The sequence below is a fragment of the Oncorhynchus kisutch genome, unplaced genomic scaffold (assembly GCF_002021735.2).
Source record: "Oncorhynchus kisutch isolate 150728-3 unplaced genomic scaffold, Okis_V2 Okis06b-Okis10b_hom, whole genome shotgun sequence".
In the NCBI taxonomy this organism is placed as follows: domain Eukaryota; kingdom Metazoa; phylum Chordata; class Actinopteri; order Salmoniformes; family Salmonidae; genus Oncorhynchus; species Oncorhynchus kisutch.
In genome coordinates, this window is record NW_022261983.1 from 20,205,274 (window position 1) to 20,229,716 (window position 24,443).

Sequence of the window (24,443 nt, forward strand, 5' to 3'; positions counted from 1 at the left end):
AAAGTTTAATAACACAAAAAGGACCAACATTGAACCGTTTTTTTCCTCAACAAAAATAGCATGATGCGAGATGGGATCGAATCCAAGGTTAAAAAATACTGTCATTTACGAGTGGCGCAGCGGTCTAACACACTGCATCTCAGTGCTGGAGTCGTCACTACAGACACCCTGGTTCGATACCAGGCTATATTACAACCAGCCGTGATTGAGAGTCCCGTAGTGCGACGCATAATTGGCCAATCGTCGTCCTGATTTGCCCCGGTGTATGTCGTCATTGTAAATTAGAATATCTTCTTATTAAACTGACTTGTTAAAATAAAAAATACTTGTCAGGACCTAATTTGCCTTTGTTCCAACAAAAAGCGCATGGATGTGTGTAACACATAAACAAAAAAAGGGTAGGATATTTCATGAAAATGTCTTAACGTTAGTAGTATCTAGTAGCGTCAGTAAAACACTGTTTCTTTTCGGAACAAGGAATATTTGAATTTGTAGGCGTATTCAACGCTTCTTTGGGCTGTGATTGGTTGTTAGTGCTTCTCCGTCACTATGACGTTGTCACAGCTTCCGTGTTTTGGGTTTGTTTCTTGTCTCTGTCTACTGGAGAGACTTAATAATAAACAGGTATATAACAACATTAAACTACTTTTCAAATCAATTGTACTAACTCGCTAGATAACAATCTAACGTACCGAAAAAAATGACACTGACTGTAAAACTAATCTGATTTAGCTAGATAGATAGCTTGCTAACTTAGATAACGTCAGCTATCGTTACTTAGCAGGCTAATGAATGTTTGTTACATCGTACCACTGTCTGTCCATTTTATAATATAAACTCTTTAATTAGCTATTGTATCTAGTAAAACAGTGCAACTCATATATCTGTGTACGGAAGGCAGGCAGGCAGGCAGACACACAGGCAGACAGACAGGGATGTGATGTTTCCCAGCCTAAACAGATCGGAACGTTACATGCATATATTATTACCACGTTTTGTTACGTTTTGTGTTTGTTTTTGGACTCTGGGGAGTGATTATTTAATGTCTAAGGCACTGCATCTCAGTGCTAGAGGCGTCACTACACTCCCTGGTTCGAATCCAGGCTGAATCACATCTGGCCGTGATTGGGAGTCCTATAGGGCGGCACACAATTAGCTCAGCGTCAGCCGGAGTAGGCAGGCCGTCATTGTAAATAAGAAGTTGTTCTTAACTGACTTGCCTAGTTCAATTAAACAATCAGGCCATTTTGTTTATTTATTTTCCCTTTTGTACTTTAACTATTTGTACATCTTTTCAACACTATATAGACATAATATGACATTTGAAATGTCTTTATTGTTTTGGAACTTCTGTGAGTGTAATGTTTACTGTTAATTTTTATTGTTTATTTCACTTTTGTTTATTATCTATTAACATTATTTATTAACTTGCGTTAACACATGTTTCCCATTGACAATAAAGCCCCTTGAATTGAATTGAATTGAATTCAAATTCAAATCAAATCAAATTTTATTTGTCACATACACATGGTTAGCAGATGTTAATGGTCACATGGTTAGCAGATGTTAATGCGAGTGTAGCGAAATGCTTGTGCTTCTAGTTCCGACAATGCAGTAATAACCAACAAGTAATCTAACTAACAATTCCAAAAACGACTGTCTTATACACAGTGTAAGGGGATAAAGAATATGTACATAAGGATATATGAATGAGTGATGGTACAGAGCAGCTTAGGCAAGATACAGTAGATGATATCGAGTACAGTATATACATATGAGATGAGTATGTAAACAAAGTGGCATAGTTAAAGTGGCTAGTGATACATGTATTACATAAGGATGCAGTCGATGATATAGAGTACAGTATATACGTATACATATGAGATGAATAATGTAGGGTATGTAAACATTATATTAGGTAGCATTGTTTAAAGTGGCTAGTGATATATTTACATCATTTCCCATCAATGCCCATTATTAAAGTGGTTGGAGTTGAGTCAGTGTGTTGGCAGCAGCCACTCAATGTTAGTGGTGGCTGTTTAACAGTCTGATGGCCTTGAGATATAGAGTTGAGTCAGTGTGTTGGCAGCAGCCACTCAATGTTAGTGGTGGCTGTTTAACAGTCTGATGGCCTTGAGACAGAGAGTTGAGTCAGTGTGTTGGCAGCAGCCACTCAATGTTAGTGATGGCTGTTTAACAGTCTGATGGCCTTGAGATAGAGAGTTGAGTCAGTGTGTTGGCAGCAGCCACTCAATGTTAGTGATGGCTGTTTAACAGTCTGATGGCCTTGAGACAGAGAGTTGAGTCAGTGTGTTGGCAGCAGCCACTCAATGTTAGTGATGGCTGTTTAACAGTCTGATGGCCTTGAGACAGAGAGTTGAGTCAGTGTGTTGGCAGCAGCCACTCAATGTTAGTGGTGGCTGTTTAACAGTCTGATGGCTTGGAGACAGAGAGTTGAGTCAGTGTGTTGGCAGCAGCCACTCAATGTTAGTGGTGGCTGTTAAACAGTCTGATGGCCTTGAGACAGAGAGTTGAGTCAGTGTGTTGGCAGCAGCCACTCAATGTTAGTGGTGGCTGTTTAACAGTCTGATGGCTTGGAGACAGAGAGTTGTGTGTTGGCAGCAGCCACTCAATGTTAGTGGTGGCTGTTTAACAGTCTGATGGCTTGGAGACAGAGAGTTGAGTCAGTGTGTTGGCAGCAGCCACTCAATGTTAGTGGTGGCTGTTTAACAGTCTGATGGCCTTGAGATAGAGAGTTGAGTCAGTGTGTTGGCAGCAGCCACTCAATGTTAGTGGTGGCTGTTTAACAGTCTGATGGCCTTGAGATAGAGAGTTGAGTCAGTGTGTTGGCAGCAGCCACTCAATGTTAGTGGTGGCTGTTTAACAGTCTGATGGCTTGGAGACAGAGAGTTGAGTCAGTGTGTTGGCAGCAGCCACTCAATGTTAGTGATGGCTGTTTAACAGTCTGATGGCCTTGAGACAGAGAGTTGAGTCAGTGTGTTGGCAGCAGCCACTCAATGTTAGTGGTGGCTGTTTAACAGTCTGATGGCCTTGAGACAGAGAGTTGAGTCAGTGTGTTGGCAGCAGCCACTCAATGTTAGTGGTGGCTGTTTAACAGTCTGATGGCCTTGAGACAGAGAGTTGAGTCAGTGTGTTGGCAGCAGCCACTCAATGTTAGTGGTGGCTGTTTAACAGTCTGATGGCCTTGAGACAGAGAGTTGAGTCAGTGTGTTGGCAGCAGCCACTCAATGTTAGTGGTGGCTGTTTAACAGTCTGATGGCCTTGAGACAGAGAGTTGAGTCAGTGTGTTGGCAGCAGCCACTCAATGTTAGTGATGGCTGTTTAACAGTCTGATGGCCTTGGAGACAGAGAGTTGAGTCAGTGTGTTGGCAGCAGCCACTCAATGTTAGTGGTGGCTGTTTAACAGTCTGATGGCCTTGGAGACAGAGAGTTGAGTCAGTGTGTTGGCAGCAGCCACTCAATGTTAGTGATGGCTGTTTAACAGTCTGATGGCCTTGAGACAGAGAGTTGAGTCAGTGTGTTGGCAGCAGCCACTCAATGTTAGTGGTGGCTGTTTAACAGTCTGATGGCTTGGAGACAGAGAGTTGAGTCAGTGTGTTGGCAGCAGCCACTCAATGTTAGTGATGGCTGTTTAACAGTCTGATGGCCTTGAGACAGAGAGTTGAGTCAGTGTGTTGGCAGCAGCCACTCAATGTTAGTGGTGGCTGTTTAACAGTCTGATGGCCTTGAGACAGAGAGTTGAGTCAGTGTGTTGGCAGCAGCCACTCAATGTTAGTGGTGGCTGTTTAACAGTCTGATGGCCTTGAGATAGAGAGTTGAGTCAGTGTGTTGGCAGCAGCCACTCAATGTTAGTGGTGGCTGTTTAACAGTCTGATGGCCTTGAGATAGAGAGTTGAGTCAGTGTGTTGGCTGCAGCCACTCAATGTTAGTGGTGGCTGTTTAACAGTCTGATGGCCTTGAGATAGAGAGTTGAGTCAGTGTGTTGGCAGCAGCCACTCAATGTTAGTGGTGGCTGTTTAACAGTCTGATGGCTTGGAGACAGAGAGTTGAGTCAGTGTGTTGGCAGCAGCCACTCAATGTTAGTGATGGCTGTTTAACAGTCTGATGGCCTTGAGACAGAGAGTTGAGTCAGTGTGTTGGCAGCAGCCACTCAATGTTAGTGGTGGCTGTTTAACAGTCTGATGGCCTTGAGACAGAGAGTTGAGTCAGTGTGTTGGCAGCAGCCACTCAATGTTAGTGGTGGCTGTTTAACAGTCTGATGGCCTTGAGACAGAGAGTTGAGTCAGTGTGTTGGCAGCAGCCACTCAATGTTAGTGGTGGCTGTTTAACAGTCTGATGGCCTTGAGACAGAGAGTTGAGTCAGTGTGTTGGCAGCAGCCACTCAATGTTAGTGGTGGCTGTTTAACAGTCTGATGGCCTTGAGACAGAGAGTTGAGTCAGTGTGTTGGCAGCAGCCACTCAATGTTAGTGATGGCTGTTTAACAGTCTGATGGCCTTGGAGACAGAGAGTTGAGTCAGTGTGTTGGCAGCAGCCACTCAATGTTAGTGGTGGCTGTTTAACAGTCTGATGGCCTTGAGACAGAGAGTTGAGTCAGTGTGTTGGCAGCAGCCACTCAATGTTAGTGGTGGCTGTTTAACAGTCTGATGGCCTTGAGACAGAGAGTTGAGTCAGTGTGTTGGCAGCAGCCACTCAATGTTAGTGGTGGCTGGTTAACAGTCTGATGGCCTTGAGACAGAGAGTTGAGTCAGTGTGTTGGCAGCAGCCACTCAATGTTAGTGGTGGCTGTTTAACAGTCTGATGGCCTTGAGACAGAGAGTTGAGTCAGTGTGTTGGCAGCAGCCACTCAATGTTAGTGATGGCTGTTTAACAGTCTGATGGCCTTGAGACAGAGAGTTGAGTCAGTGTGTTGGCAGCAGCCACTCAATGTTAGTGGTGGCTGTTTAACAGTCTGATGGCTTGGAGACAGAGAGTTGAGTCAGTGTGTTGGCAGCAGCCACTCAATGTTAGTGATGGCTGTTTAACAGTCTGATGGCCTTGAGATAGAGAGTTGAGTCAGTGTGTTGGCAGCAGCCACTCAATGTTAGTGGTGGCTGTTTAACAGTCTGATGGCCTTGAGACAGAGAGTTGAGTCAGTGTGTTGGCAGCAGCCACTCAATGTTAGTGGTGGCTGTTTAACAGTCTGATGGCTTGGAGACAGAGAGTTGAGTCAGTGTGTTGGCAGCAGCCACTCAATGTTAGTGGTGGCTGTTTAACAGTCTGATGGCCTTGAGACAGAGAGTTGAGTCAGTGTGTTGGCAGCAGCCACTCAATGTTAGTGGTGGCTGTTTAACAGTCTGATGGCCTTGGAGACAGAGAGTTGAGTCAGTGTGTTGGCAGCAGCCACTCAATGTTAGTGGTGGCTGTTTAACAGTCTGATGGCCTTGAGATAGAGAGTTGAGTCAGTGTGTTGGCAGCAGCCACTCAATGTTAGTGATGGCTGTTTAACAGTCTGATGGCCTTGAGACAGAGAGTTGAGTCAGTGTGTTGGCAGCAGCCACTCAATGTTAGTGGTGGCTGTTTAACAGTCTGATGGCCTTGAGATAGAGAGTTGAGTCAGTGTGTTGGCAGCAGCCACTCAATGTTAGTGATGGCTGTTTAACAGTCTGATGGCCTTGAGACAGAGAGTTGAGTCAGTGTGTTGGCAGCAGCCACTCAATGTTAGTGATGGCTGTTTAACAGTCTGATGGCCTTGAGATGGTCAACAGTAAAGATTCTTCAATAAAGTCTGTCGTTCAACGAGAAAGGACCCGTTTTCATGCAAATAATAAATAAAATAACAAATACTGCACCAAACATCTTAGATGTAAAATTGCGCGACTAATCTCTCTTTGGCAATAAACGTCAAAAGGAATGACAGATTTCTTTAGTTTTAATTCTGACTGTTGAGGAAGCACATCATCAGTCCCTCGTGTTGTCTCGTGTTTCAGCAGGTCAGGCTGAGCTGAGTGGTGAGTATGGATCCTGCCGGTGTGGAAACTGGCAGTATGGAACCTGGCAGTATGGATCCTGCCGGTGTGGAACCTGGCAGGATGGAACCTAGCAGTATGGATCCTGCCGGTGTGGAACCTGGCAGTATGGAACTTGGCAGTGTGGACAGTCTGAGGGAACCGACCAGTGTGCAACCAGGCAGCGGTATGGAACCTGGCAGTGTGGAACTGGCCAGTGGTGTGGAAACGACCAGGGGTATGGAAACGACCAGGGGTATGGAAACGACCAGGGGTATGGAAACGACCAGGGGTGTGGAACCGTCCAGAGGTGTGGAACCCGCCAGTGTTGACAGTCTGAAGGTTCTGTATCAGAGCCGTGACTACATCATAGTGGATAAGCACTGGGACATCCGCATCGACAGCAAGATGTGGTACGAGAAACACACTGTCCAGAAACAGTTGGGACTCCGCTTCCCTGAGCTGGCCGACCCCGGGACGTACTATGGATTCAGGTAAGAGAAACACACGGTCTAGAGATAGCTGGGGCTGAGCTGGCCGACCCCGGGACGTACTATGGATTCAGGTAAGAGAAACACACTGTCCAGAAACAGTTGGGACTCCGCTTCCCTGAGCTGGCCGACCCCGGGACGTACTATGGATTCAGGTAAGAGAAACACACGGTCTAGAGATAGCTGGGGCTGAGCTCTCTCTCTCTCTCCACCTCTCTCCCGCTCTCTTTCTCTGTCTCTCTCTCCCTCTCTCTCTCTCTCTCTCTGTCTCTCTCTCTCGGTCTCTGTCTCTCTATCTCTCTCTCTGTCTGTCTCTCTCTCTCCCTGTCTGTCTGTCTGTCTGTCTGTCTGTCTGTCTGTCTGTCTGTCTGTCTGTCTGTCTGTCTGTCTGTCTGTCTGTCTGTCTGTCTGTCTGTCTGTCTGTCTGTCTGTCTGTCTGTCTGTCTCTCTGTCTGTCTGTCTGTCTGTCTGTCTGTCTGTCTGTCTGTCTGTCTGTCTGTCTGTCTGTCTGTCTGTCTGTCTGTCTGTCTGTCTGTCTGTCTGTCTGTCTGTCTGTCTGTCTGTCTGTCTGTCTGTCTCTCTCTCTCTCTCTCTCTCTCTCTTTCTCTCTCTCTCTCTCTCTCTCTCTCTCTCTCTGTCTCTCTCTCTCTATCTCTCTGTCGTCTCTCTCTCTCTCTCTCTCTGTCTCTCTCTCTCTCTCTCTCTCTCTATCTCTCTCTCTCAATTCAAGGGGCTTTATTGTCATGGGAAACATGTGTTAACATTGCCAAAGCAAGTGAGGTAGATAATATATAAAGTGAAATAAACAATAAAAAATGAACAGTAAATTACACATACAGAAGTTTCAAAACAGTAAAGACATTACAAATGTCATATTATATATATATACAGTGTTTTAACAATGTACAAATGGTTAAAGGACACAAGATAAATTAAATAAGCATAAATATGGGTTGTATTTACAATGGTGTTTGTTCTTCACTGGTTGCCCTTTTCTTGTGGCAACAGGTCACAAATCTTACTGCTGTGATGGAACGCTGTGGACTTTCCCCCAGTAGATATGGGAGTTTATCAAAATTGGATTTGTTTTCGAATTCTTTGTGGATCTGTGTAATCTCTCACTCTGTGCAATCTCTCTCTCTGTTCAATCTCTCTCTCTGTCTCTCTCTGTCTCTCTCTCACTCTCTCTCTCTCTCTCTCTCTCTCTCTCTCTCTGTCTCTCTCTGTCTCTCTCTCTCTCTCACTCTCTCTCTCTCTCTCTCTCTCTCTGTCTCTCTCTATCTCTCCCTCTGTCTCTCTGTCTCTCTCTCTCTGTTCAATCTCTCTCTCTGTCTCTCTCTCTCTCTGTCTCTCTCTCTCTCTCTCTCTCTCTCTCTCTCTCTCTCTCTCTCTCTCTCTTCTCTCTTGTCTCTGTCTCTCTCTCTCTGTCTCTCTCTGTCTCTCTCTCTCTCTCTCTCTCTCTCTCTCTCTCTCTCTCTCTCTCTCTCTCTGTCTCTCTCTCCCTCTGTCTGTCTCTCTCTCTCTCTCTCTCTCTCTCTCTGTCTCTGTCTCTCTCTCTCTGTCTCTCTCTGTCTCTCTCTCTCTCTGTCTCTCTCTGTCTCTCTCTGTCTCTCTCTCTCTGTCAGGTTCTGTCACCAACTGGACTACTCCACCAGTGGGGTTCTGTGTGTGGCTCTGAACAAGGCTGCTGCTGGCCGGGTCTACCACTGTTTTAAAGACCGCAGAGCTACCAAGGTTTACCTAGCACTGGTACGCACGCACGCACACACACACACCACCACACCACACACACCCACCACCACACACACACACACACACACACACACACACACACACTCAGCATGAGAACATTTGTAGCTCATCATTTAATATGTGTTTCCTCCAGGTGAGAAATTGGGTAAAGGAGGAGTAGATGACTATAGATGTGTTTCCTCCAGGTGAGAAGCTGGGTAGAGGAGGAGAAGATGACCATAGATGTGATGTGTTTCCTCCAGGTGAGAAGCTGGGTAGAGGAGGAGAAGATGACTATAGATGTGATGTGTTTCCTCCAGGTGAGAAGCTGGGTAGAGGAGGAGTAGAGGAGGAGTAGATGACTGTAGATGTGATGTGTTTCCTCCAGGTGAGAAGCTGGGTAGAGGAGGAGAAGATGACTATAGATGTGTTTCCTCCAGGTGAGAAGCTGGGTAGAGGAGGAGAAGATGACTATAGATGTGTTTCCTCCACATGACTATATACAGGAAGTACCAGGTAATAACATGGCTATATACAGGAAGTACCAGGTAATAACATGGCTATATACAGGGAGTACCAGGTAATAACATGGCTATATACAGGAAGTACCAGGGAGTATCAGGTAATAACATGACTATATACAGGGAGTACCAGGTAATAACATGGCTATATACAGGGAGTACGAGGTAATGACATGGCTCACAGAGGTACGGTTAGCTCACAGTGGTAGAGGTAAGGTTAGCTCACAGAGGAAAGGTTAGCTCACAGAGGTACGGTTAGCTCACAGTGGTAGAGGTAAGGTTAGCTCACAGAGGAAAGGTTAGCTCACAGAGGTACGGTTAGCTCACCGTGGTAGTGGTAAGGCTAGCTCACAGAGGTGAGGTTAGCTCACAGAGGTACGGTTAGCTCACAGTGGTAGTGGTAAGGCAAGCTCACAGAGGTGAGGTTAGCTCACAGAGGTGAGGTTAGCTCACAGAGGAGTAGATGACTGTAGATGTGTGTCCTCCAGGTGAGAAGCTGGGTAGAGGAGGAGTAGATGACTATAGATGTGTTTCCTCCAGGTGAGAAGCTGGGTAGAGGAGGAGTAGATGACTATAGATGTGTTTCCTCCAGGTGAGAAGCTGGGTAGAGGAGGAGTAGATGACTATAGATGTGTTTCCTCCAGGTGAGAAGCTGGGTAGAGGAGGAGAAGATGACTATAGATGTGATGTGTTTCCTCCAGGTGAGAAGCTGGGTAGAGGAGGAGTAGATGACTATAGATGTGTTTCCTCCAGGTGAGAAGCTGGGTAGAGGAGGAGTAGATGACTATAGATGTGTTTCCTCCAGGTGAGAAGCTGGGTAGAGGAGGAGTAGATGACTATAGATGTGTTTCCTCCAGGTGAGAAGCTGGGTAGAGGAGGAGTAGATGACTATAGATGTGTTTCCTCCAGGTGAGAAGCTGGGTAGAGGAGGAGAAGATGACTATAGATGTGTTTCCTCCAGGTGAGAAGCTGGGTAGAGGAGGAGTAGATGACTATAGATGTGTTTCCTCCAGGTGAGAAGCTGGGGTAGAGGAGGAGAAGATGACTATAGATGTGTTTCCTCCAGGTGAGAAGCTGGGTAGAGGAGGAGAAGATGACTATAGATGTGTTTCCTCCAGGTGAGAAGCTGGGTAGAGGAGGAGAAGATGACTATAGATGTGTTTCCTCCAGGTGAGAAGCTGGGTAGAGGAGGAGAAGATGACTATAGATGTGTTTCCTCCAGGTGAGAAGCTGGGTAGAGGAGGAGAAGATGACTATAGATGTGTTTCCTCCAGGTGAGAAGCTGGGTAGAGGAGGAGAAGATGACTATAGATGTGTTTCCTCCAGGTGAGAAGCTGGGTAGAGGAGGAGTAGATGACTATAGATGTGTTTCCTCCAGGTGAGAAGCTGGGTAGAGGAGGAGTAGATGACTATAGATGTGTTTCCTCCAGGTGAGAAGCTGGGTAGAGGAGGAGTAGAGGACTATAGATGTGTTTCCTCCAGGTGAGAAGCTGGGTAGAGGAGGACAAGATGACTATAGATGTGTTTCCTCCAGGTGAGAAGCTGGGGTAGAGGAGGAGTAGATGACTATAGATGTGTTTCCTCCAGGTGAGAAGCTGGGTAGAGGAGGAGAAGATGACTATAGACTTCCCCATCGGTGAAAACACCACAGAGGGAAGAACACACATGATGTGTATCCAAGGAACAGACGGTAAGAACCTGCTGCAGTGTCAGTGTGTGTGTGTGTGTGTGTGTGGTGGGTGGGTGGGTGGGTGTGTGTCTGTGTGTGTGTGTGTGTGTGTCTGTGTGTGTCAGTGTGTGTGTGTGTCTGTGTGTGTGTCAGTGTGTGTGTGTCTGTGTGTGTGTGTGTGTGTGTGTGGGTGTGTGTGTGTGTGTGTGTGTGTGTGTCTGTGTGTGTCTGTGTGTGTCTGTGTGTGTGTGTCTGTGTCTCTGTGTGTGTGTGTGTGTGTGTGTGTGTGTGTGTGTGTGTGTGTGTGTGTGTGTGTGTGTGTGTGTGAGTCTCTCTCTCTCTCTCTCTCTCTCTCTCTCTCTCTCTCTCTCTCTCTCTCTCTCTCTCTCTCTCTCTCTCTCTCTCTCTCTCACAGTCAGGTACCAGGTAATGACATGGCTATATACAGGAAGTACCAGGTAATAACATGGCTATATACAGGAAGTACCAGGTAATAACATGGCTATATACAGGAAGTATCAGGTAATAACATGGCTATATACAGGGAGTACCAGGTAATAACATGGCTATATACAGGAAGTACCAGGTAATAACATGGCTATATACAGGAAGTACCAGGTAATAACATGGCTATATACAGGGAGTACCAGGTAATAACATGGCTATATACAGGGAGTACCAGGTAATAACATGGCTATATACAGGGAGTACCAGGTAATAACATGGCTATATACAGGAAGTACCAGGGAGTATCAGGTAATAACATGGCTATATACAGGGAGTACCAGGTAATAACATGGCTATATACAGGAAGTACCAGGGAGTATCAGGTAATAACATGACTATATACAGGAAGTACCAGGTAATAACATGGCTATATACAGGAAGTACCAGGGAGTATCAGGTAATAACATGGCTATATACAGGGAGTATCAGGTAATAACATGGCTATATACAGGGAGTACCAGGTAATGACATGGCTCACAGAGGTACGGTTAGCTCACAGTGGTAGAGGTAAGGTTAGCTCACAGAGGAAAGGTTAGCTCACAGAGGTACGGTTAGCTCACAGTGGTAGTGGTAAGGCTAGCTCACAGAGGTACGGTTAGCTCACAGTGGTAGTGGTAAGGCTAGCTCACAGAGGTGAGGTTAGCTCACAGAGGTACGGTTAGCTCACCGTGGTAGTGGTAAGGCTAGCTCACAGAGGTGAGGTTAGCTCACAGAGGTACGGTTAGCTCACAGTGGTAGTGGTAAGGCAAGCTCACAGAGGTGAGGTTAGCTCACAGAGGTACGGTTAGCTCACAGAGGTGAGGTTAGCTCACAGAGGTGAGGTTAGCTCACAGAGGTACGGTTAGCTCACAGAGGTACGGTTAGCTCACAGAGGTGAGGTTAGCGCACAGAGGTACGGTTAGCTCACAGAGGTACGGTTAGCTCACAGTGGTACGGTTAGCTCACAGAGGTGAGGTTAGCTCACAGAGGTGAGGTTAGCTCACAGAGGTGAGGTTAGCTCACAGAGGTGAGGTCAGACTTAAACGTCTGGTTTTCCACGGATTCGTTTTCTTCATGAAAGTTACTCTCTTTAAAGCTGCAGTATGTAACCTTTTGGGTTACCGACCAAATTCACGTAGAAATGTTAGTTCTAGATCTGTCACTCTCATTGACAGCAAGTCTCTCTTCAGGTTACCGACCAAATTCACGTAGAAATGTTAGTTCTAGATCTGTCACTCTCATTGACAGCAAGTCTCTCTTCAGGTTACCGACCAAATTCACGTAGAAATGTTAGTTCTAGATCTGTCACTCTCACTGACAGCAAGTCTCTCTGCAGGTTACTGACCAAATTCACGTAGAAATGTTAGTTCTAGATCTGTCACTCTCACTGACAGCAAGTCTCTCTGCAGGTTACCGACCAAATTCACATAGAAATGTTAGTTCTAGATCTGTCACTCTCACTGACAGCAAGTCTCTCTGCAGGTTACTGACCAAATTCACGTAGAAATGTTAGTTCTAGATCTGTCACTCTCACTGACAGCAAGTCTCTCTGCAGGTTACTGACCAAATTCACGTAGAAATGTTAGTTCTAGATCTGTCACTCTCACTGACAGCAAGTCTCTCTGCAGGTTACTGACCAAATTCACGTAGAAATGTTAGTTCTAGATCTGTCACTCTCACTGACAGCAAGTCTCTCTGCAGGTTACCGACCAAATTCACATAGAAATGTTAGTTCTAGATCTGTCACTCTCACTGACAGCAAGTCTCTCTTTACCGACCAAATTCACATAGAAATGTTAGTTCTAGATCTGTCACTCTCATTGACAGCAAGTCTCTCTTCAGGTTACCGACCAAATTCACATAGAAATGTTAGTTCTAGATCTGTCACTCTCATTGACAGCAAGTCTCTCTTCAGGTTACTGACCAAAATCACATAGAAATGTTAGTTCTAGATCTGTCACTCTCACTGACAGCAAGTCTCTCGTTACCGACCAAATTCACATAGATATGTTAGTTCTAGATCTGTCACTCTCATTGACAGCAAGTCTCTCTTCAGGTTACCGACCAAATTCACATAGAAATGTTAGTTCTAGATCTGTCACTCTCATTGACAGCAAGTCTCTCTTCAGGTTACTGACCAAAATCACATAGAAATGTTAGTTCTAGATCTGTCACTCTCATTGACAGCAAGTCTCTCTTCAGGTTACCGACCAAATTCACATAGAAATGTTAGTTCTAGATCTGTCACTCTCACTGACAGCAAGTCTCTCTTTACAGACCAAATTCACATAGAAATGTTAGTTCTAGATCTGTCACTCTCACTGACAGCAAGTCTCTCTTCAGGTTACTGACCAAAATCACATGGAAATGTTAGTTGTAGATCTGTCAGTCTCATTGCAGGTTGTGAGAACCCCAAGCCCTGTCGGTCTCAATGAGAGTCTCTCTGCAGGTTGTGAGAACCCCAAGCCCTGTCGGTCTCATTAAGAGTCTCTCTGCAGGTTGTGAGAACCCCAAGCCCTGTCAGTCTCATTAAGAGTCTCTCTGCAGGTTGTGAGAACCCCAAGCCCTGTCGGTCTCATTGCCAGTCTCTCTGCAGGTTGTGAGAACCCCAAGCCCTGTCAGTCTCATTGCCAGTCTCTCTGCAGGTTGTGAGAACCCCAAGCCCTGTCAGTCTCATTGAGAGTCTCTCTGCAGGTTGTGAGAACCCCAAGCCCTGTCAGTCTCATTGAGAGTCTCTCTGCAGGTTGTGAGAACCCCAAGCCCTGTCAGTCTCATTGAGAGTCTCTCTGCAGGTTGTGAGAACCCCAAGCCTTGTCAGTCTCATTGCCGGTCTCTCTGCAGGTTGTGAGAACCCCAAGCCCTGTCAGTCTCATTGAGAGTCTCTCTGCAGGTTGTGAGAACCCCAAGCCCTGTCAGTCTCATTGAGAGTCTCTCTGCAGGTTGTGAGAACCCCAAGCCCTGTCAGTCTCATTGAGAGTCTCTCTGCAGGTTGTGAGAACCCCAAGCCAGGTCAGTCTCATTGCCAGTCTCTCTGCAGGTTGTGAGAACCCCAAGCCCTGTCGGTCTCATTGAGAGTCTCTCTGCAGGTTGTGAGAACCCCAAGCCCTGTCGGTCTCAGCTCACCGTGTTGGAGTACGGAGATTATGATGGAGACCCTGTTACCAAGGTGGTGCTGCAGCCTCTCACAGGTACACACACACACAGGTACACACACACACACACACACACAGGTACACACACACACACAGGTACACACACACACACAGGTACACACACACACACAGGTACACACACACACACAGGTACACACACACACACACACTCACACAGGGACAAAGACACACACACACACAGGTACAAAGACACACACACACAGACACACACACACACACACACACACACACACAAAGGTAAAAAGACACACACACACACACACACACACACACACACAAAGGTACCTGACACACACACACACAGGTACAAAGACACACACACACACGCAGGTTCAAAGACACACACACACACAGGTAAACACATTCACAGATAGGCCTATATAGTGTTCGGTAGGTAAACACATTCACAGATAGGCCTATATAGTGTTCGGTAGGTAAACACATTCACAGATAGGCCTATATAGTGTTCGGTAGGTAAACACATTCACAGATAGGCCTATATAGTGTTCGGTAGGTAACCACATTCACAGATAGGCCTATATAGTGTTCGGTAGGTAAACACATTCACAGATAGGCCTATATAGTGTTCGGTAGGTAAACACATTCACAGATAGGCCTATATAGTGTTCTGTAGGTGACAAAAATACTCTACTCATATTGTTGTGATGTTGTGTGTCAGGTCGTACCCACCAGCTGAGGGTTCACTGTGAGGCGGTAGGGCACCCCATCGTAGGAGACCACACCTACAGCCTGGGAGAGGACAGCGCCCCCTATCGCATGATGCTGCACGCACACCTCCTACACCTCCCTCTGGAGCCGCTCCCCCTGCAGGCCGCCGCCCCCGACCCCTTCACCACGCCCACTGACCCCCGCTGGCGCCCGCAGCGCTGCCTCCGGACTGTAGAGGGAGTCGTGGAGACCCTGCTGGAGCACAGGGCGGCGGAGGAGAGGACAGAGCGGGAGGAGAAGAGGAGACAGCAGGAGGAGAGGAGGAGGCAGCAGGAGGAGAGGAGGAAGAGGTTGAGGGGGAGAGAGGAGAGTGAGGAGCAGAGGAGGATGTGTCAGCAGTGGTTGTCTGAGTGGACTGATGTCTGAATTCTCCTTCTCCTCTCTTCATCCCCCTTCTCCTTCTCCTCTCTTCATCCTCATCCCTTCTCCTTCTCCCCTCTTCATCCTCATCCCTTCTCCCCTCTTCATCCTCATCCCTTCTCCTTCTCCTCTCTTCATCCTCATCCCTTCTCCTTCTCCTCTCTTCATCCTCATCCCTTCTCCTTCTCCTCTCTTCATCCTCATCCCTTCTCCTTCTCCTTCTTCATCCTCATCCCTTCTCCCCTCTTCATCCTCATCCCTTCTCCTTCTCCTCTCTTCATCCCCATTCCTTCTCCTCTCTTCATCCTCATCCCTTCTCCTTCTCCTCTCTTCATCCCCCTTCTCCTTCTCCTCTCTTCATCCTCATTTCTCCAAGGTGGCATAGCAGTTCAGACGTCTTTTGTCCTCGTCTTGTCGTGTCCTGTATATATATATATTTACAACTTTTTCACATACATTTTATTTTTATTTTCCATCAACTCATCTTCAAAACACTCTCCTGCAACCCGCCTCACCAATGTATATTTATAAAAAAGTATTATTTACCTCAGATCTGTAATCCTCCAAGAAGCTAGCCAGAAACTCCAAGAAGCTAACCTGAAACTAGCCAGAAGCTAATCCAGAAGCTAGTTCAGAAGCTAGTTAGCTCCTTTACTGGCAAATCGTTAGTATTCAGCTAACCACGGTTTGTGGTCATCGGCTATCCTTTGGCTCGAAAGTCTATCGCCAGTTCTGTACGGCGCAGCGCGGCTCGGAGCGGAGCATACCGGACCAATTTTAATCTCCATGTCCCTGGATTTCGACTGCTCTCTGGACATTCATGCCCGGATCTCACAGCTAGCTAGCTGCTATCCGTGTGACTATCGGCCTTCGTCGATTCCGGAGCAAACATCAATTGTTCCGGAGCTAGCGGGCTCCGTCAATCACTCCTGAGTTCCATCAATCGCACCTGGGCTGCAGTCGCCTATCCGGACCCGTTTTGCTGCCTTCGCGGAGCCCCACCGGGCCTTCACAACTGGACTGCCGACGTTATCTACCCGAAGGAGTTATTCGGCCGGCTCCTCCGTCGCGACGTTACCTGAACGCCCATCTGCGGCCTGCTAACCGTTAGCTGTCTTACCGGTTGCTATCTGAATAGACAATCGGACAATTTATTTTTATTATTATTATTATTATGTTTTCTTCTTGGGCCTCTATAACTATATCTATTGTTTTTATTTTTGTTGTTGTTGTGTGATTTGGATTAATCCCCTCTACCACACGGAACCCCACTAATCTACTGACGGAGCGCAGGAGGTGGCTAACAACAGACCTCCATCCTATGCTAGCTTGCTACCGATGCCCTGGCTAGCTGTCTAAATCACCAACCAACCTCTCCACTCACCGGACCCTTTTGATCACTCGACTAAGCATGCCTCTCCTTAATGTCAATATGTCTTGTCCATTGCTGTTCTGGTTAGTGTTTATTGGCTTATTTCACTGTAGAGCCTCTAGTCCTGCTCACTATACCTTATCCAACCTATTAGTTCCACCACCCACACATGCAATGACATCTCCTGGTTTCAACGATGTTTCTAGAGACAATATCTCTCTCTTCATCACTCAATACCTAGGTTTACCTCCACTGTATTCACATCCTACCATACATTTGTCTGTACATTATACCTTGATGCTATTTTATCGCCCCCAGAAACCTCCTTTTACTCTATGTTCCAGACGTTCTAGACGACCAATTCTCATAGCTTTTAGCCGTACCCTTATTCTACTCCTCCTATGTTCCTCTGGCGATGTAGAGGTGAATCCAGGCCCTGCAGTGCCTAGCTCCACTCCTATTCCCCAGGCGCTCTCTTTTGACGACTTCTGTAACCGTAATAGCCTTGGTTTCATGCATGTTAACATTAGAAGCCTCCTCCCTAAGTTTGTTCTATTCACTGCTTTAGCACACTCTGCCAACCCGGATGTTCTAGCTGTGTCTGAATCCTGGCTTAGGAAGACCACCAAAAACTCAGACATTTTAATTCCAAACTACAACATTTTCAGACAAGATAGAACTGCCAAAGGGGGCGGTGTTGCAATCTACTGCAAAGATAGCCTGCAGAGTTCTGTCCTAATATCCAGGTCTGTACCCAAACAATTTGAACTTCTACTTTTAAAAATCCACCTCTCTAAAAACAAGTCTCTCACCGTTGCCGCCTGCTATAGACCACCCTCTGCCCCCAGCTGTGCTCTGGACACCATATGTGAACTGATTGCCCCCCATCTATCTTCAGAGTTCGTGCTGCTAGGCGACCTAAACTGGAACATGCTTAACACCCCAGCCATCCTACAATCTAAACTTGATGCCCTCAATCTCACACAAATTATCAATGAACCTACCAGGTACCTCCCCAAAACCTTAAACACGGGCACCCTCATAGATATCATCCTAACCAACTTCCCCTCTAAATACACCTCTGCTGTCTTCAACCAAGATCTCAGCGATCACTGCCTCATTGCCTGCATCCGTAATGGGTCAGCGGTCAAACGACCTCCACTCATCACTGTAAAACGCTCCCTGAAACACTTCTGCGAGCAGGCCTTTCTAATCGACCTGGCCGGGGTATCCTGGAAGGATATTGATCTCATCCCGTCAGTAGAGGATGCCTGGATATTTTTTTTAAATGCCTTCCTAACCATCTTAAATAAACATGCCCCATTCAAGAAATTTAGAACCAGGAACAGATATAGCCCTTGGTTCTCCCCAGACCTGACTGCCCTTAACCAACACAAAAACATCCTATGGCGTTCTGCATTAGCATCGAACAGCCCCCGTGATATGCAGCTGTTCAGGGAAGCTAGAAATCATTATACACAGGCAGTTAGAAAAGCCAAGGCTAGCTTTTTCAAGCAGAAATTTGCTTCCTGCAACACTAACTCAAAAAAGTTCTGGGACACTGTAAAGTCCATGGAGAATAAGAACACCTCCTCCCAGCTGCCCACTGCACTGAAGATAGGAAACACTGTCACCACTGATAAATCCACCATAATTGAGAATTTCAATAAGCATTTTTCTACGGCTGGCCATGCTTTCCACCTGGCTACTCCTACCCCGGACAACAGCACTGCACCCCCAACAGCAACTCGCCCAAGCCTTCCCCATTTCTCCTTCTCCCAAATCCATTCAGCTGATGTTCTGAAAGAGCTGCAAAATCTGGACCCCTACAAATCAGCCGGGCTAGACAATCTGGACCCTTTCTTCCTAAAATTATCTGCCGAAATTGTTGCCACCCCTATTACTAGCCTGTTCAACCTCTCTTTCGTGTCGTCTGAGATTCCCAAAGATTGGAAAGCAGCTGCGGTCATCCCCCTCTTCAAAGGGGGGGACACTCTTGACCCAAACTGCTACAGACCTATATCTATCCTACCGTGCCTTTCTAAGGTCTTCGAAAGCCAAGTCAACAAACAGATTACCGACCATTTCGAATCTCACCATACCTTCTCTGCTATGCAATCCGGTTTCAGAGCTGGTCATGGGTGCACCTCAGCCACGCTCAAGGTCCTAAACGATATCTTAACCGCCATCGATAAGAAACATTACTGTGCAGCCGTATTCATTGATCTGGCCAAGGCTTTCGACTCTGTCAATCACCATATCCTCATCGGCAGACTCGACAGCCTTGGTTTCTCAAATGATTGCCTCGCCTGGTTCACCAACTACTTCTCTGATAGAGTTCAGTGTGTCAAATCGGAGGGTCTGCTGTCCGGACCTCTGGCAGTCTCTATGGGGGTGCCACAGGGTTCAATTCTTGGACCGACTCTCTTCTCTGTATACATCAATGAGGTCGCTCTTGCTGCTGGTGAGTCCCTGATCCACCTCTACGCAGACGACACCATTCTGTATACTTCCGGCCCTTCTTTGGACACTGTGTTAACAACCCTCCAGGCAAGCTTCAATGCCATACAACTCTCCTTCCGTGGCCTCCAATTGCTCTTAAATACAAGTAAAACTAAATGCATGCTCTTCAACCGATCGCTACCTGCACCTACCCGCCTGTCCAACATCACTACTCTGGACGGCTCTGACTTAGAATACGTGGACAACTACAAATACTTAGGTGTCTGGTTAGACTGTAAACTCTCCTTCCAGACCCATATCAAACATCTCCAATCCAAAGTTAAATCTAGAATTGGCTTCCTATTTCGCAACAAAGCATCCTTCACTCATGCTGCCAAACATACCCTTGTAAAACTGACCATCCTACCAATCCTCGACTTTGGCGATGTCATTTACAAAATAGCCTCCAATACCCTACTCAACAAATTGGATGCAGTCTATCACAGTGCAATCCGTTTTATCACCAAAGCCCCATATACTACCCACCATTGCGACCTGTACGCTCTCGTTGGCTGGCCCTCGCTTCATACTCGTCGCCAAACCCACTGGCTCCATGTCATCTACAAGACCCTGCTAGGTAAAGTCCCCCCTTATCTCAGCTCGCTGGTCACCATAGCATCTCCCACCTGTAGCACACGCTCCAGCAGGTATATCTCTCTAGTCACCCCCAAAACCAATTCTTTCTTTGGCCGCCTCTCCTTCCAGTTCTCTGCTGCCAATGACTGGAACGAACTACAAAAATCTCTGAAACTGGAAACACTTATCTCCCTCACTAGCTTTAAGCACCAACTGTCAGAGCAGCTCACAGATTACTGCACCTGTACATAGCCCACCTATAATTTAGCCCAAACAACTACCTCTTTCCCAACTGTATTTAATTTTAATTTATTTATTTATTTTGCTCCTTTGCACCCCATTATTTTTTATTTCTACTTTGCACATTCTTCCATTGCAAAACTACCATTCCAGTATTTTACTTGCTATATTGTATTTACTTTGCCATCATGGCCTTTTTTGCCTTTACCTCCCTTCTCACCTCACATTGTATATAGACTTGTTTATACTGCATTATTGACTGTATGTTTGTTTTTACTCCATGTGTAACTCTGTGTCGTTTTATCTGTCGAACTGCTTTGCTTTATCTTGGCCAGGTCGCAATTGTAAATGAGAACTTGTTCTCAACTTGCCTACCTGGTTAAATAAAGGTGAAATAAATAAAAATAAATAAAATCCTCATCCCTTCTCCTTCTCCTCTCTTCATCCCCTATCCCTTCTCCTCTCTTCATCCTCATCCCTTCTCCTCTCTTCATCCTCATCCCTTCTCCTTCTCCTCTCTTCATCCTCATTCATCCCTTCTCCTCTCTTCATCCTCATCCCTTCTCCTTCTCTCTTCATCCTCATCCCTTCTCCTTCTCCTCTCTTCATCCCCATCCCTTCTCCTTCTCCTCTCTTCATCCTCATCCCTTCTCATTCTCCTCTCTTCATCCTCCATCCCTTCTCCTTCTCCTCTCTTCATCCTCATCCCTTCTCATTCTCCTCTCTTCATCCTCCATCCCTTCTCCTCTCTTCATCCTCATCCCTTCGCCTCTCTTTATCCCTCATCCCTTCGCCTCTCTTTATCCCTCATCCCTTCTCCTTCGCCTCTCTTTATCCCTCATCCCTTCTCCTTCGCCTCTCTTTATCCCTCATCCCTTCTCCTTCTCCTCTCTTCATCCTCATCCCTTCTCCTCTCTCCATCCTCATCCCTTCTCCTCTCTCCATCCTCATCCCTTCTCCTTCTCCTCTCTCCATCCTCATCCCTTCTCCTCTCTTCATCCCTCATCCCTTCTCCTTCTCCTCTCTTCATCCACCATCCCTTCTCCTTCTCCTCTCTTCATCCTCATCCCTTCTCCTCTCTCCATCCTCATCCCTTCTCCTCTCTCCATCCTCATCCCTTCTCCTTCTCCTCTCTCCATCCTCATCCCTTCGCCTCTCTTTATCCCTCATCCCTTCTCCTTCTCCTCTCTCCATCCTCATCCCTTCTCCTCTCTCCATCCTCATCCCTTCTCCTTCTCCTCTCTCCATCCTCATCCCTTCGCCTCTCTTTATCCCTCATCCCTTCTCCTTCTCTCTCTTCATCCTCATCCCTTCGCCTCTCTTTATCCCTCATCCCTTCTCCTTCTCCTCTCTCCATCCTCATCCCTTCGCCTCTCTTTATCCCTCATCCCTTCTCCTTCTCCTCTCTCCATCCTCATCCCTTCGCCTCTCTTTATCCCTCATCCCTTCTCCTTCTCCTCTCTCCATCCTCATCCCTTCCACTGTTAATACTGTCCAGAAGAGGGTGCCACAGGGCTCTGTTCTAGGACCACTGTTAATACTGTCCAGAAGTGGGTGCCACATGGCTCTGTTCTAGGACCACTGTTAATACTGTCCAGAAGAGGGTGCCACATGGCTCTGTTCTAGGACCACTGTTAATACTGTCCAGAAGAGGGTGCCACAGGGCTCTGTTCTAGGACCACTGTTAATACTGTCCAGAAGTGGGTGCCACATGGCTCTGTTCTAGGACCACTGTTAATACTGTCCAGAAGAGGGTGCCACATGGCTCTGTTCTAGGACCACTGTTAATACTGTCCAGAAGAGGGTGCCACATGGCTCTGTTCTAGGACCACTGTTAATACTGTCCAGAAGAGGGTGCCACATGGCTCTGTTCTAGGACCACTGTTAATACTGTCCAGAAGAGGGTGCCACATGGCTCTGTTCTAGGACCACTGTTAATACTGTCCAGAAGGGGGTGCCACAGGGCTCTGTTCTAGGACCACTGTTGTATACTGTCCAGAAGGGGGTGCCACAGGGCTCTGTTCTAGGACCACTGTTAATACTGTCCAGAAGGGGGTGCCACAGGGCTCTGTTCTAGGACCACTGTTAATACTGTCCAGAAGAGGGTGCCACAGGGCTACTGGTCAAAATGTTTTAGATGTTTTTTTTTCCACCATGGCAGTCAACCCTGGAAGTTGTTTAATGTTGTTTTTCCACCATGGCAGTCAACCCTTGAATCGTTTTAATGTTGTTTTTCCACCATGGCAGTCAACCCTGGAATCGTTTTAATGTTGTTTTTCCACCATGGCAGTCGACCCTGGAAATGTTTTAATGTTGTTTTCCCACCATGGCAGTCGACCCTGGAAGTTGTTTTAATGTTGTTTTCCCACCATGGCAGTCAACCCTGGAAACGTTTGTGAAAAACACATTTCAGTTTTGTTCCACTTTTTTGGTTGTTGACACAGACTGCTTTACTGCACTATACCAGAAGGTCCGTTTTGTCTAGCTGAATGCTGTTGTGTATCACACTGAGCTGTTTAGATACTGATTTCAACAGTAGGTCAAAGTTCACTGAGAAAATGCAATACTATAATACACAGAAAAAGGACATGGACATTTGTATGGATGCAGTACATTTATTCCTGGAGCAATGTGCTGTACATGTCAACAGAAAATTCCCATTTGCATGTCCAATTTTTTTTGTTTTGACATATTTCTTCCATTTAAAATCATATGTAGTGAACAGAAAATTTGCCACAAAATGGAGACAAAAAACAACAACAAATATGTACAGTGGGGAGAACAAGTATTTGATACACTGATGATTTTACAGGTTCTCCTACTCACAAAGCATGTGGAGGTCTGTATTTTTTTTAAAATCATAGGTACACTTCAACTGTGAGAGACGGAATCTAAAACAAAAAATCCGGAAAATCACTATGATTTTTAAGTAGTTCATTTGCATTTTATTGCATGACATAAGTATTTGATCACCTACCAACCAGTAAGAATTCCGTCTCTCACAGACCTGTTCGTTTTTTTTTAAAGAAGCCCTCCTGTTCTCCACTCATTACCTGTATTAACTGCACCTGTTTGAACTCGTTACCTGTATAAAAGACACCTGTCCACACACAATCAAACAGACTCCAATCTCTCCACAATGGCCAAGACCAGAGAGCTGTGTAAGGACATCAGGGATAAAATTGTAGACCTGCACAGGGTTGGGCTACAGGACAATAGGCAAGCAGCTTGGTGAGAAGGCAACAACTGTTGGCGCAATTATTAGAAAATGGAAGAAGTTCAAGATGACGGTCAGTCACCCTCGGTCTGGGGCTCCATGCAAGATCTCACCTCGTGGGACATCAATGATCATGAGGAAGGTGAGGGATCAGCCCAGAACTACACGGCAGGACATGGTCAATGACCTGAAGAGAGCTGGGACCACAGTCTCAAAGAAAACCATTAGTAACACACTATGCCGTCGTGGATTAAAATCCTGCAGCGCATGCAAGGTCCCCCTGCTCAAGCCAGCGCATGTCCTGGCCCGTCTGAAGTTTGCCAATGACCATCTGGATGATCCAGAGGAGGAATGGGAGAAGGTCATATGGTCTGAGACAAAAATAGAGCTTTTTGGTCTAAACTCCACTCGCCGTGTTTGGAGGAAGAAGAAGGATGAGTACAACCCCAAGAACACCATCCCAACCGTGAAGCATGGAGGTGGAAACCTCATTCTTTGGGGATGCTTTTCTGCAAAGGGGACAGGACGACTGCACGGTATTGAGGGGAGGATGGATGGGGCCATCTATCGCGAGATCTTGCGAGATCAGTAAGAGCATTGAAGATGGGTCATGGCTGGGTCTTCCAGCATGACAATGACCCGAAACACACAGCCAGGGCAACTAAGGAGTGGCTCCGTAAGAAGCATCTCGAGGTCCTGGAGTGGCCTAGCCAGTCTACAGACCTGAACCCAATAGAGAATCATTGGAGGGAGCTGAAAGTCCGTTTCGGGACATACTGGTACCACAGCTCCTACCAGGACATCCTGGTACCACAGCTCCTACCTGGACATACTAGTACCACAGCTCCTACCAGGACATACTGGTACCACAGCTCCTACCAGGACATACTGGTACCACAGCTCCTACCAGGACATCCTGGTACCACAGCTCCTACCAGGACATACTGGTACCACAGCTCCTACCAGGACATCCTGGTACCACAGCTCCTACCAGGACATCCTGGTACCACAGCTCCTACCAGGACATCCTGGTACCACAGCTCCTACCAGGACATACTGGTACCACAGCTCCTACCAGGATGTACTGGTACCTGGACATCCATGCTTCAGCAACGTCTGGGCAGAGGAGAGTGCCCATTGGGCTAGTTCGACATTGCAGCAGACAAGTGCAGGCGACAGACCTGATCAACAAATCACCTTGCATCTTACAATAACTACTCCTTAATATTTGTAGATCAATCAGTCACAATTCACCCATGATATATTACGGTTTTGATATTCTCGAACATCGGCTAATATAATTGACTAAACTACAACAACAACAAAAAATCTGATAGAACTACATCCCCCAGCCTGCTGCGCAGATGTCC

General features: G+C 46.6%; 1 protein-coding gene across 1 annotated transcript; it reads left to right on the top strand.

The window, feature by feature from the left end:
- Positions 1-559: 559 nt before the first annotated feature.
- Positions 560-15,272, top strand: LOC116360014 (RNA pseudouridylate synthase domain-containing protein 1-like). The gene is made up of 6 exons (XM_031814449.1): positions 560-624; positions 5,989-6,419; positions 8,123-8,246; positions 10,337-10,439; positions 13,991-14,092; positions 14,757-15,272. The coding sequence occupies exons 2-6, from the start codon at positions 6,016-6,018 to the stop codon at positions 15,170-15,172; spliced, it is 1,149 nt and encodes a 382-aa protein (XP_031670309.1). The 5' UTR covers positions 560-624; positions 5,989-6,015; the 3' UTR covers positions 15,173-15,272.
- Positions 15,273-24,443: the final 9,171 nt, after the last annotated feature.